Source organism: Nycticebus coucang, chromosome 12 (genome assembly GCF_027406575.1).
Source record: "Nycticebus coucang isolate mNycCou1 chromosome 12, mNycCou1.pri, whole genome shotgun sequence".
NCBI lineage: Eukaryota > Metazoa > Chordata > Mammalia > Primates > Lorisidae > Nycticebus > Nycticebus coucang.
In genome coordinates this window covers 101,721,562-101,735,195 of record NC_069791.1, presented here as the reverse complement: position 1 = coordinate 101,735,195, position 13,634 = coordinate 101,721,562, and the positions used below count along the sequence as shown (strand labels likewise).

At 43.2% G+C, this 13,634-nt stretch overlaps 1 protein-coding gene across 7 annotated transcripts in view; it reads left to right on the top strand.

The window, feature by feature from the left end:
- GLYR1 (glyoxylate reductase 1 homolog) overlaps nt 1-13,634 on the top strand; it is a 41,009-nt gene that overhangs the window by 8,511 nt on the left and 18,864 nt on the right. For 4 of the 7 annotated variants that reach the window (XM_053557358.1, XM_053557356.1, XM_053557357.1 and 1 more), the window contains 6 exons: nt 3,835-3,973; nt 4,515-4,757; nt 10,424-10,510; nt 12,075-12,131; nt 13,163-13,213; nt 13,307-13,380. In XM_053557358.1, coding sequence (XP_053413333.1) covers nt 3,835-3,973; nt 4,515-4,757; nt 10,424-10,510; nt 12,075-12,131; nt 13,163-13,213; nt 13,307-13,380 — 651 coding nt within the window. The remainder of the gene's footprint in view (nt 1-3,834; nt 3,974-4,514; nt 4,758-10,423; nt 10,511-12,074; nt 12,132-13,162; nt 13,214-13,306; nt 13,381-13,634) is intronic. The other 3 variants (XM_053557362.1, XM_053557361.1, XM_053557359.1) reach the window with 2 other exon arrangements.

Genomic DNA, 13,634 nt, shown 5'->3' with positions numbered 1-13,634 from the left:
CCTGTTTTGGTTTTTTTACTTCAAAATAAGATATGTGCAGTGTGCATAGGAATTTGTTCATAGTTTTTTTTTTTTAAACGATAGTCCGGCCCTCCAACGGTCTGAGGGACAGTGAACTGGCCCCCTGTTTAAAAAGTTTGAGGACCTCTCATCCTCTTTCGCTGTCCTTCAAGGTTTCTGCCCTGATTGCCCTTACCTGTGCAAAAGGCTGAGACACCTGTGTGAGGGAGGGTATTTGAGGTTATTCATAGACTGACATCTTTAATATAGTATCTACATGTATGATTTTTATTTAAGGGGGAAGCAGATTTGAAGTGTGGAAGTTTTTGTAAATGAAGGGTTTTTTAATGCATTTTAAGTAATCTGAGAGTGACTTAGTGGCAGTCTGTATTTGTAAATGAAGAGACTTTATGGGAAGTGTGTTTAGACCCCTGGGTAAGCTTGCTGCTCTTGACCGTATTACAGGTGCAGTTATTAATATATTAGCAGCCAGGCAGGAGCCACTCACCAGAGTAAACCTGCAAATCAGGATATCATGGGGGGTCAGAATAGCCTGTGTTCTATGGCAGACGCCTTTAGTATTAATTTGATGTTGCTGTTATTTTAAAGATAATAAACATTTGCGGTTTCCTTGCTCTTCCCACCCCTGCCAAAAAAATCATGCCCTAATCAATGAAATAGTTTTATTCATCCCCAATCCTTAGCCACTCAATTAGACTAGTTTCTTACCTCTATCCTTCCAGAGATAGCAGTGCATGGTCAGGAAGTTGCATGTTTCATCTTCCTTGTCCTTGCATGAATGCTAGAATACTGCATGCCTCTTGGTAGTTCCCACCCAGCCAAATATAACTCATGGGACCTTCCATTTCCTTTTTTGTAATAACCTTGCTGATTACCACTTAGCTTGTTTTCAGGCATTTACTAACTGCAAACAATGTGTAATTAACTCCCTCTTACCTTAAAGCAAAGCTTTGTACTTTAAATACAACTTGAGGAAGTTTGATTTCTCTGACTTCCCAGCCACAGCCAAAAGATACAGTTCTATCTAGGCCTTGGGAGGATGGTATGAGGAAAGCCACAAAGTTATGTAGCTTATATCAAGGAAAAAAGCAGAATAGTCACTTTAAAAACCAACAGTAGCACTAACCCCAAAACAAACACCAAAGCCTTACGAAGTGGAGCATTCTTTGAACCTGCTGGTCCTAAGGGCGGCACCTGTGGCTCAATGGAGTAGGGCGTGGCCCCATATGCCGGAGGTGGCAGCCCCAGCTAAAAAAAAAAAGGTATTAAAACAAAAGACTTGAACCTGCTGGTCCTGGTCTGCAGTCCAGCTCCCCTACACTTGCCTAGAAGGCACAATTTACCCAGTGATTATTTTTTGAGCACCAGTTGCATGCCAGGCCTGGTTGGTGTGCCTCAGTGGATCACAGAGTGCCTTGTTGAAGCTTCAACTGAAAAGCATACTCACATTAAGAAGATGCAGGGTTTTGCAGTATAGCCTTAGGGAAAAATACTCATTCGGTTGGCCAAAGTGATTTAAGTTTGGTTTGCTTTCAAGATGTAATCCTCCTAGGGCTCTGGTGAGCTTTTTTTTATTGACAATTTTTCTGATATACCAGAATGCTTCTCAGATAATATGTTGATTTCTTAAATAGATTAGCACTTCTTACATTTACCATCTTAAAGTCCTATTTGTACTGACAGTTCATTTACAAACCATTTTAATATTTTAAAGATGGTTATAGAGAGAAAATTTCCATTTTAATATCTCAAATTTCTGAAGTTGAATGGAATTTTGACTGTTCTGTTCCTTCTCACAGAAATCCGTAATCAATTTAAAATGCTTCAGCCAAAAAACAGGTGTTGATTTCTTAGGGCTTCTTCCAAAGAAGTCCTTGTCCATTCACTCTGAATCAAGGTTAATGTGAGACTGGGAGTAGGAGCCATGCACAGCTGCAGTAGGGTAGAGGGTGTGGCATGAGTGATTCTCAGAGTTGGTTGTACCATCTCGAAGGGCCCTGTAAAAATCACCCTGTTGGTCTTATGTCAGGAACTTGTGTGAATCTCAGCTTCTGACCTGAAGATTCTAGAAGAAGCCAGTCCTAAGTGTCATGTCTTTTTAAGTTTCATCCCCAATGCTAGCTATGATTTTATGTCTACACTTAGTGTGGCAGCACCACCAACACTGGCTGTGGTCTCATACCCACCAGTTAAATATGGCAGTGTTACTGAGCTGGGCTGATTTTGCTTCTGATTGCCCTGGTCTGTCTTTAGAGTCCCTGAAAATGCAAGGAGGGGCAGGGGAGTCAGTTCACTGATAAAACTTGCCAGAAAATATGGGGTTGAAATCTCATTCCACTTTTCTTCCCTATAGATGGACTCATTGGTTCTCTTATATTAAATTTCTAACTTTTTAGATGAGACGGCCGGGGCAGCGCCTGTGGCTCAAGGAGTAGGGCGCCAGTCCCATATGCCGGAGGTGGTGGGTTCAAACCCAGCCCCGGCCCAAAAAAAAAAAAAGATGAGACGGCCTCTAGAAAGATCTGTTTAACTCTTCCAATTGGAGCTCTGTGCCCCTGTTCATCATTGCCTTAGCCATAGATGGTGTGTCTGGTCCTGGTTTGCTGCCTGGCATTTGTGGGCTGAGGGTCCCAGGGCTGTTGTTTATACAGACCCATCACCACTGGTAGGGCAACACTCAAAGTACAAGTATTAGTTTGGTGACATTATTCTTATGTACAGAGGTCAAGCACTTTGGCTTATTATTAGACAATTTCTCTAGCTTTCTCTAAAGGAAACAACCTTAAGTTAGATAGCCCTGTTTCTATATCCTTAGCCTGTCCCACTTTTTGTAAAGGTTATGCTATGAAACCTGTGAGCATCATAGGGTAAAACATGTAAATTAACTTGATAACTTGTCAAGCCTATAAAATTCTGTTTTATACTTAGATTCTATAAGCTGAATGTCATTTAGGGAAACCACAGAAAGCCAGCTGCATCAGATTCGTTTAGGTTATTATGAGCCAGATATTCCAGAATTGACAGTTGACTGCTTTTGTCATTTTCACGTATTACAGATTGATGGTAGAAATTTAAAAATTAAGTATCATGAGTATGTTCTTCTACCTTTAATCTCAAGAAGAGTCTTGTTTTTAAAGCCTTCCTTCTGTGACTATTGCTCTCATTCCAAACTGTGTGTGTTCCATGTTTTATGTGGTTTAGTAGCCATGGTTACCATCATTTATGAACAAATATAGGCTTAGTGGCTGCAAATATCTATAAGAGCAGCAAATTTTAGAAGGTGTTGCATTTCTTTAGTCCCAGTAACATCCCTGATTCCTGGTTGAGTGACAGATCGTATCTCTAATCCAAATTATTGACAGGTAGCAATTGGTTTTTTGCATAGTGGTGCTGCCATCTTTTATAATGTTTCCGCATACCTTGGTTCCCACGGATCCTTATGTGGCCATTTGTGCTGTGTGCTGGGAATGGGAGAGTCTGCAGATTTCTTCTACCCCCAGCATGTGGCAGGGTGTGTGCACTTGGGCATTGGAGGCTGGTAAATGAGAGTGAAAATAAATAGCCTGCAACACAGTGATTTCACTTGAGGAATGTTCTGATGTGTGGTCGTTGTTCTGCCTGACTTGTTTCAAGAAAATATTCTTTAGACTCAAGATTTTAAGATGGTCGCTAGCATGTTTTGAAAAAATGGTCAGGCCTGTTGTAAAGTCCACTTAAACCAAATGGCTGTTTGTATTCTACTCTGATGAAGTCTTAGATACTTTGTGTCATATGCAATGTGGACCATACCCTTTCTGTGTTTGTTTCTGCTAGTGCCTGGATCAAAGTGGAACAGCTAAAGCCATATCATGCTCACAAAGAGGAAATGATAAAGATTAACAAGGGTAAGCGATTCCAGCAAGCTGTGGATGCTGTCGAAGAGTTCCTCAGGAGAGCCAAAGGGAAAGACCAGGTGAGAGACTCTAGTTTTCACTTTGTGTCAACACCAGACCCATTATTTTTGCATAGTAGCTAACAGATTAAATGTTATCTAGTTCCATAATTCTATTATGACATGCCAATGGAGAGAGCTACTTCAATTTTAGGGTATCAGCATTTTGCTAATCAGCTTGAAACTCCATGCATGTGGCTAACCTTTCTGGAATAGGTTGTTGCTTTTAGGACGGTTGCTTGGACCCAGGACTAGTATCGCAGCTTTTGAGTAGAGCACAGGCCATTTCTCCCTTTCACAGCACAGAGATGAGGAGCACCACCTCTGGGATATAGACACTGCCTGAGTGTAAATCCCATCTCCTAGCTTGGGGACTTGGGATAAGTGACTTGATTGTTTTATTTTTAATCTGCTTCCCTAAATGTCAGTAGGGATGACAGCAGAACCTATTTCATATGGTTATTGTGAGGATAATGCACAGAGAGTGCATGCTTGTTAACTGGTGGTATGCTGGCAGCAGCAGCTATTGTGGTGGTTATCATTATTATTATTAAACTTTCAGACATCATCCCACAATTCTGCTGATGACAAGAATCGGCGTAATTCCAGTGAGGAGAGAAGTAGGCCAAACTCAGGTGATGAGAAGCGCAAGCTTAGCCTGTCTGAAGGGAAGGTGAAGAAGAACGTGGGAGAAGGAAAGAAGAGGGTGTCTTCAGGCTCTTCAGAGAGAGGCTCCAAATCCCCTCTGAAAAGAGCCCAAGAGCAGAGTCCCCGGAAGCGGGGTCGGCCCCCAAAGGATGAGAAGGTTTGTTTTATCTCTGCAGCTTCTGGAATTAGTGACTCCTTTTTGTGTAAGGTGGAGTTTAGCGCAGTATGCTACAGTATGCTTCCACCTGTAGAGTAGTAAAGTCCTGTATCAAGTGCTGTCCTAAAAGAACCCTGCAGATGAGGTGAGAGATGTGGCCTTGGTGCATGGGCTTGAAGTGGGAGCATGAGACTGGAGAGCAGTCCATCTAAGCTAGCGCACAAGGGCTGACCCTGGAAAGGCCTTAGCAAGAGACAGGGGAAGGCATTCCAGAGATTGAGGGCACAGCCTATGTGAGGTTTGGTGTCAGCGTGGATATTCTCAGTACAGATGGAGGATAGCTGGGAGAACAAAGAGAGAAAAGCAGCCCATCCTGGATTAAACAGGGCCTTGAGATGTACTTAAGCAGTGTGGTATCATCCGAGAACTGGGTGTCAAGGTGGCAATGTGTCTCAGTCTTCATGGGGTGCAGAGAAGAGAGGCTAAAAGCCAATTAGCTAAACCCAGGTGTAAATTCATAAGGGAATGGAGCAAATATTGGAAGGAACTATGTGAGAGGCTTTTCAAAGGGAGAGTTTTGAAGATTTCAGCAACTGGTTATGTAGAGGATATATGAGAAAAAGGAAAAGAAGATGATTTCAAGGTCCATTCTGGGAAAACAGTGATCATGTTCTTAAAATTAGAGGAATGGTGGGCGGCGCCTGTGGCTCAGTGAGTAGGGCGCCAGCCCCGTATGCCGAGGGTGGCGGGTTCAAACCCAGCCCCGGCCAAACTGCAACCAAAAAATAGCCGGGCGTTGTGGCGGGCGCCTGTAGTCCCAGCTGCTCGGGAGGCTGAGGCAAGAGAATCGCGTAAGCCCAAGAGTTAAGAGGTTGCTGTGAGCCGTGTGACGCCACGGCACTCTACCTGAGGGCGGTACAGTGAGACTCGGTCTCTACAAAAAAAAAAAAAAATTAGAGGAATGGGAAAATAGAACTGCTGCTGAGGAGTGAGGCCTAATTCTGCTTTGAATGTGAATCTCTTGAAGAAGGACGTCCAGACCTCAGGACCAGAGATGGCGCTTTGGAGGCACATATATAGAAAGAGTGGCTGAATTTGTGAGATGGTGGGATTTATCTAAGGAAAGGGAGGAGGGAGAGGAGTGAGGGGCAGAAGAGCCACAGCAGTGTGGAAGGAGTCAGGAGAGTCAGCAAGATGAAATAAAGTGGAAGTGGTGCATCTCTCACCTCCTTGCTAACAAAATTTGGGGCCAGACTTAGAAGCCCATGGAAAGAGTTTTAAGATGAGAGGTTTGTCTGGTAGGGAACATAGGGGAGGATTTTCAGTAGCAGGATAATGGAACAGAAGCCAGATGGCTGGCAGAAACAGTTGGGTGACAAGATCATGATGAAATGATAGACATCAAGTCAGGGCTCAACATGCGGACACCTTTGAGACCAGGCAGATAATGGAAGCAAGTGAGCTGATTGGATTAAGAAGCAGCAGCTGAGGCATGAGGTACCACTGCCTTACCCACAATGCTGAGAACAAGAGGGCTGGCTGCAGCTGGGAGCCTAGGGGTCATGCTGTATCTGTAGGTTTCCAGCCAGCTGCTGCCAGATTGGTTTTTCTTGAGAGAAGCTAGGAATACAAGCTTTCATGTGAAACGTTCCAATTTAAAATGTTAGAAGCTAATTTACGGGTCCAAAGGGATATCTCTCTGAGCTAAATTCAGCCTGTGGGCTGCCAGCATGTAGCCTCTGATTGAGAGAAGGAAGGTCCTCTCACTGTGAAATGACTTAAGACTTAGGGAGTAGTGGGGCGACGCCTGTGGCTCAAGGAGTAGAGCGCGGTCCCATATGCTGGAGGTGGCGGGTTCAAACCCAGCCCTGGCCAAAAATCACAAAAAAAAAAAAGACTTAGGGAGTAGATTAGAGCAATTGTAATGGTGACATTCCTGGATTACCAGGAGCCCAAAGGTAGAGAAGGTTTAGAACAACTATCAGCTGCAATGCCTAAAGAACTTTATGATCCAATTTGATCCTCAGAAAAATATAATAAGACTTTTGAATTTATTTCCTGGGATCCAGAGCGAATCTGGGCTGATATGTTCTATAGTATTTCCCAAATCCATATTGCTTGGTATCTGAAGTTATGCGTCTCCCCAGCTCCTGGCACCCTGGAAAGAAACAACTTCTTTTTGAATAAAAGGAAGTAAAAAGGGGAGGTTAGGATGAAGGTCCTGAGTTTTAATTGAGACTATCTGAGCTTGGCAAAGCACTTTGCCTCAGTTTCCTTATCCACTCATTAGGAATAATGATTGTACACCCCTTACAGGTCCATTGTGAGAATTTGATCAGGGTTGTTAACATTTGTTTCTCAAGCAGTAGCCAGTTGTGCAGTGAGAACCCCAACGTCTTTTTTGTGCAACCCCAGGGGCCGCTGCTGAGCTTGCCACTAGAGACTCTTCTCACAACCTCCCAAAACAATCAGTTTGCCCTTGAACAGTTAATTTAAGGGATAAGTACATAGGTATACCCTGGAGAAATCGGAGTTTTGGTTCCAAACCATCACAAATAACAGTCCCAAACCAATTGGGGGAGGAGATATTAGGGACAGTTTGTTTTTGTATGTCCCTGAATCCCCCATTTGTTTGCTACTGTAAAGCAAATATTGCAGTAAAGCAAGTCACACAAATTGTCTTGTTTGCCACTGCAAATAAAAGTTACATTTATACTATTTAGTCTATTAAGTGTATATATCATAATGTCTAAAAAACACAGCTACCTTAATTAAAAATACTTTATTGCCCCCGCTTGTAATCCTAGCAGTCTGGTAGGCTGAGGTAGGAGGATCACGTGAACTCAGGGTTTCAAGACCAGCCTGAGCAAGAGCAAGACACCTGTCTCTACTAAACATAGAAAAATTAGCTGGGCATTATGGTAGAAGTCTAGAGACCCAGCTCCTGGGGAGGCAGAAATGAGAGGATTGCTTAAGCCCAGGAGTTTGAGGTTGCTGTGAGATAAGCTAATGCCATAGCTCTCTACCTATGGCAACAGAGTGAGATTCTATCTAAAAAAAAAAACAAAAAACAACTTTATTGCTAAAAAACACTGGCATGGAGACTTGAAATGAGCACATGCTGTTGGAAAAATGGCACCCATAGACCCACTCACATAGGGTTGCCACAATCTAAATGTCTGTGAAGCACAATAAAGCAAAGGACGATAAAACAAGACATGCCTATAATGTTTAGCCAGGTTTCAGTCCAGGAGCTCTGCCTACTATTGAGTGTTGGTGACATCCCTGTTAAGTGGTCTTTGTGCTCAGGCTGGCGTGTAGTGGAAGGACCTGTCAGCAGGAGAAGACAGATGACCACGTGAGTTCAGCACCTTCAAACACGTAGGGAGTTTGAGTGTGCCTGAGATTTTGAAATTTTGATGCATCTTAGGATCTTATGTATCCTGTAATCTCAGAAGAGTGTGTGTGCTACTGTGTAGTAACTGTCATCTTGCTATATAGGTCCCAGTCCCTTCAGAAACAGTGAGCAGTCGCATAGACTGATGACTGGGCAAAGCCCCAGATGAGTGCCATTCCAGGGTGTGATCTGCTCTATGAAGATTAATGGAAATTATCTATTAACTGTTATCTCTTCTGTGGAGATAATAGTTTTGTATTATGCCCTCCATGGCAGAGGTGTCAGTTACATGCAGGTGGTAAAGGCTGGGTTCATGTCTGGGCCTCCTGTGAGAGCTGCATCCAACTCTCTCACAAACAGCAGCAATTGGAGACTTTTCTGGCTGTGTTCACCTTACTCCTGTTCTGTCGTTGTGGCCTTAGGCAAGTAACGCCATTTAAATTTAAATTAAATACAAGTTAAAATTCAGTTTCTGCCTCACACTCCTTGTATCAGGTGATCCATAGTGATGTGAGAGTGGCAGCTACTATTTCAGACAATATGTGTAAAACACACTCATCATTGCAGAAAATTCTTTTGGGTGGTACTGCACTGGGCATTTTTTTCCCCCAAAACCTCTGCACTCAGCACATGTTTACTGAGCAGCTACATCATAGGCCAGTGTCTGAAGAGAAAGCAGCATAAAGGCAAATGAAGCCCCTCTCAGGAAGATATTCCATCAATAAATGTTGGACCCTGACTATATTTCAGGTGTAGTTCCCAGTGTGGGGTACCTAGTGGGCAAAACTCAAAGTTCTTGCTTTCCTTGAACAAACTTCTAATAGTACAGATCCTGGACTCAAACTCCCTGAGTTTAAAGTTTGTCCATTTGCCCACTAAGGATAAGCTCTCTATGCTTCAGTTTTCTCTTTTGTGTAGGTAATAGTTCTGTATTATGAGGGGGTGAGATTTACAGAAGAACGTATATATATATAACAGCACTTTTAGTGATGTCTGGCACATAGCCATATAAAAACATTGGCTGTCATTATAATCAACATCACTATCACATTCCACTGAGGAAAGGCAGAGGTCAAGTAAAGCCTCTCTGGTAAGGTGACAGACATTATCAACAGAGACCTCAAGTGAGCCAAAGAGATAACTTGGAATAACGTTCCTGGTAATACAAAGGCCTGAGACAGGTGCATGTTTGCTGTATTTTGAGATAGGGTGAAGGGCCAACAGAGTGCCTGTCAACAGGAGAGTAGTAGAGAGGGAAGAAATAGGTTATGAGGTTGGAGCTTTGTGTTGAATGGGGGTTGAAGAACATGTAGGACCTTCCCCTCCTTGTAGTCCAAGATAAGGAAGCCTTTAGCTTTACTACCTGAGACTAGAAGCCACTTTTAGGCAGAGAAGTAACATGGTCCGACTTGACTCTAGATGATCACTCTGGGTGCTATGCAAAGACTAAACTGTGAAGAGAAGCAGGGTGGTTTATTTTTACAACCATCTGAGGTTGGATATTTGAGGCAGGAGAGTGGCTAGGTCTCTCGTAAAACCATAGTCATTGCCTGAGGACTGGGGGATAGGGCAGTCAAGAAAGACTAAAGATCTCTGCCTGGTAGAATGGGATAGCCATTTTCTATTACTGGGAAAACTTAAGGAAGAATAGCTTGGGGAGGTTCATATTAAAAGGGCCACTGTAGATAGGAGGGCATGGGTGGGAAAGGGGAGTAGTACAAGATAACATCAGAGGGTAGATTGACCAGACTGGGAAGGTGGCCTTTGCCCAGGAAGAATGTGGGCCAGGCTGTTGGGGAGAAGGAGCTGCCTCTTCGATCAGGTCCTCTTGTTGCATCAGTCTCAAGAGAACTCCAGGCTTTGGGGTTCCCACCACTCTGGGGTCTAATTCTGGCTTTGTCACAAAGTAGCTGTGAAATTCAGGCAGATCTCATCAGCATTATATAGCTTTATATGATTGTTCATTATTAACCATGAGGAATTTTCTCTGTGTCTTTGTTAATAATACTACCGATCATATTTGGGCTTTCTAATTATCTCCATCCTTAGGAAGTTAGATGCAGGAACACATTTTGTTATTTCAAGAGTGGAGCAAAACAGACATACTTTGTTCTGACAGGAAGAACTTGTTCTCCTGAGAAACACTCATCAGAGCCTTTCCTGGGTGGCTTGAATGAACAAGCCATGGAGCTTACTGGAGGTTTAGTTCAGAGTTGAATGTGATTTAAAGGAAGCAAAGCATGTTGATGCTCTGACTTTCCCTCTGTAGGATCTCACCATCCCTGAGTCCAGTAGTGTCAAGGGGATGATGGCCGGACCGATGGCAGCATTTAAATGGCAGCCTACTGCCAGCGAGGTAGGAGCTCTCCTGCAGGCAATGGGTTCCTGGTGTTACTTTTTGTGATCCTCTTTTCCTTTTTTACCCTCTCTTCTTGTGTATGAGGCTTTTCTTTTTTAAATTGCAAAACAAACCAAAACTAGGTTTGAGGTAACTGATTCCAGACCTTTGGTTATACACACTCAGCATTCAGGTATATGGTTATGTATATATATATATTCCTATGAGTAATCTTAGTTTTGGAGGATAATGTTGCTTTTGACAAAAGTGAGATCATTATACTAATTTTCTTTTTTTTTTTTTTTTTTTGAGACAGAGTCTCACTACATCGCCCTCAGTAGAGTGCTGTAGCGTCACAGCTCACAGCAACCTCAAACTCTTAGGGTTAAGCGATTCTCTTGCCTCAGCCTCCCATGTATCTGGGACTATAGGCACTCTCCACAACGCCTGGCTATTTTTTGGTTGTATTTGTCATTGTTGTTTAGCAGGCCCAGGCTGGGTTCAAACCTATGAGCTCTGGTGTATGTGGTTGGCGCCCTAACCACTATGCTACTGGCTCCAAGCCATTCTGCTAATTTTTTCACTGAATATTTTATAAACACCCTCTCACTGACAATGAAACATTGTCTCATAAATGTTTGATGTTTAGTTATGTTATTCTTAGTGTGCCCACACCTAAGAATTGCTAGACATGATTGTGAAAAGCCCTTGAAGGTCTGTAGTCATTGCTACTCTTATTTCTCTGTTAGTATTGATCATTGGTGAGATAAGGTAGTCATGGGTCTGGTATTAGGCAGAAGTAGGAACCCAAAATGCTAAAACTGAAAGAGACTTGAGAATTGATTTGGCTTAGTCTGCTGAGTTACATGGAATGCCTAGTGCAGTGGTTCTCAACCTATGGGTCACAATCCCTTTGGGAGTCGAGCAACCCTTTCACAGGGGTCACCTAAGACCATCCTGCATATCAGATATTTACATTACTATTCATAACAGTAGCAAAATTGCAGTTATGAAGTAGCAACAAAAATAATTTTATGGTTGGGGGTCACCACGATATGAGGAACTGTATTAAAGGGTCACGGCATTAGGAAGGTTGAGAACCACTGTCCTAGTGAATACTAAATTTAAAAATACTAGTATAAGGCTGGTTGTGGTAGCTTACATCTAGGAGGGTTGAAACTAGCCAGGCATGGTGGTACATGCCTGTACCCACAGCTACTCGAGGCCAAGGCAAGAGGGTCACTTGAAACCAGGAGCTTGAGGTTGCTATGAGCTACACTGACACCCTGGCACTCTAGTCTGGGTGACAGAGACTCAGTCTCAAAAAAGAAAAAAAAAAATACTTGTGTGCTTTTGAATATTTTTTCTGAGTAGTTATTGGAATATTTTGCATACCCACCTGGAAGAAGCATCTATTTTCCACTCTGAAGGAAGTCCAAAAATGGGAAAAGAGTTTCTAGATAGTCATGAAACAAAAAGATCAGAACCAAGAGTGTTTTGGCCATAGAAGACTCCAGTCACCAGCAGAAGGAAAATAACCTTTGGTGGAAAATAACTTGTTTTATTTGTTTTCTGGTTTCAGCCTGTTAAAGATGCAGACCCTCATTTCCATCATTTCCTGCTGAGCCAAACAGAGAAGGTTAGTTGTTCTTTGAGGCCGTCAATCCCTGATCAGGGCCGGCCTGAGGGAGAGTGGCCCTCCTCTGAGACCTCACCCTGCTAGTGGGAAAAATTAGGCTCTGCCTGTACACTGCCCAGAGCGCCTCGCCAAAAAGTCATAGTATAAGCCAGGGGTCCTCAAACTGCGGCCTGCGGGCCACATGAGGTGGTGTGATTATATTTGTTCCCGTTTTGTTTTTTGACTTCAAAATAAGATATGTGCAGTGTGCATAGGAATTTGTTCATAGTTTTTTTAAAAAAAACTATAGTCCGGCCCTCCAGTGGTCTGAGGGAAAGTGAATTGACCCCCGGTTTAAAAAGTTTGAGGACACCTGGTATAAGCCAACTTGTGAATCAGGCATTGCTGAGACTAAACGTAAACCAAAAAAAAAGACTTTAAAAACTTACTTCACCAAGAGGCCGAGACAGGTGGATTGCCTAAACTCAGAAGTGCAGAGACCAGCCTGAGCAAGAGTGAGACCCCATCTCTACTAAAAATAGAAAAACCAGCTGGGTGGTGCATGTAGTCCCAGCTACTCGGGAGGCTGAGGCAGGAGGATCACTTGAGCGCCTAACAGGAGTTAGAGGTTGCTGTGAGCTATGACACCACAGCACTCTACCCAGGGCAACAGAGTGAGACACTCTCAAAAACAAACAAACAAAAAAACTCAGCTATCTGTGTGGCTACTATATTTGCAATTACATATAGAGTCTAGGGCAGAAACCAAACATTGTGAACTATAGGCCCCCATAAGTTAACCCATAGTGCTTCGTGGACACATCCAAAGGCTTGCTGGTCGAGACAGTCTCCAGGTCCTGTGGATATGGAGCTAAGCTTTACTGAAGTCTGCAGAGTGTGCTTTGTAGTGTATAATTTGGAGCTCAGTAAGATTACACAACAAATAAATATTCAATGTTAGCTTCCCACTTTAGGCCTAATCTTTTAAGGGAATTATAACAAAGACTGGTTAAGTCTTCACTTTATTGTTTTTTTGTCTCCCTCTTTAATAGCCAGCTGTCTGTTACCAGGCAATCACAAAGAAGTTGAAAATATGTGAAGAGGTATGTAGGTTCTACGCCTCTCCATTTTTATTTTCATCTGGGGCCTTAAGCTGTGGGCAGACTGACTTCGTGATTTGTGCTTCCTGTCCCTAGGAAACTGGTTCCACCTCCATCCAGGCAGCTGACAGCACAGCCGTGAATGGCAGCATCACACCCACAGACAAAAAGTAGGACCTTTGATGAAAAGGCCTCCCATGGCTCTGGTTCTGCTGTGGGTGTGGGAGGGCACCCTAGAGGGTCTCTTTAAGGATCGTGTCCAAGTCATTGCTGTGATTGAATGGAAAGATAGGGAGAAGTTGTGATCCTTATTGATAATGATTTGCCTGGGAGCAACTTGACTTATAAGACACAGAAATTGTCACGTAAATCTACAGTCGCATCTCTCTCTCTTGGTCATAAGCTGAGGGATTGGTGCCATAAC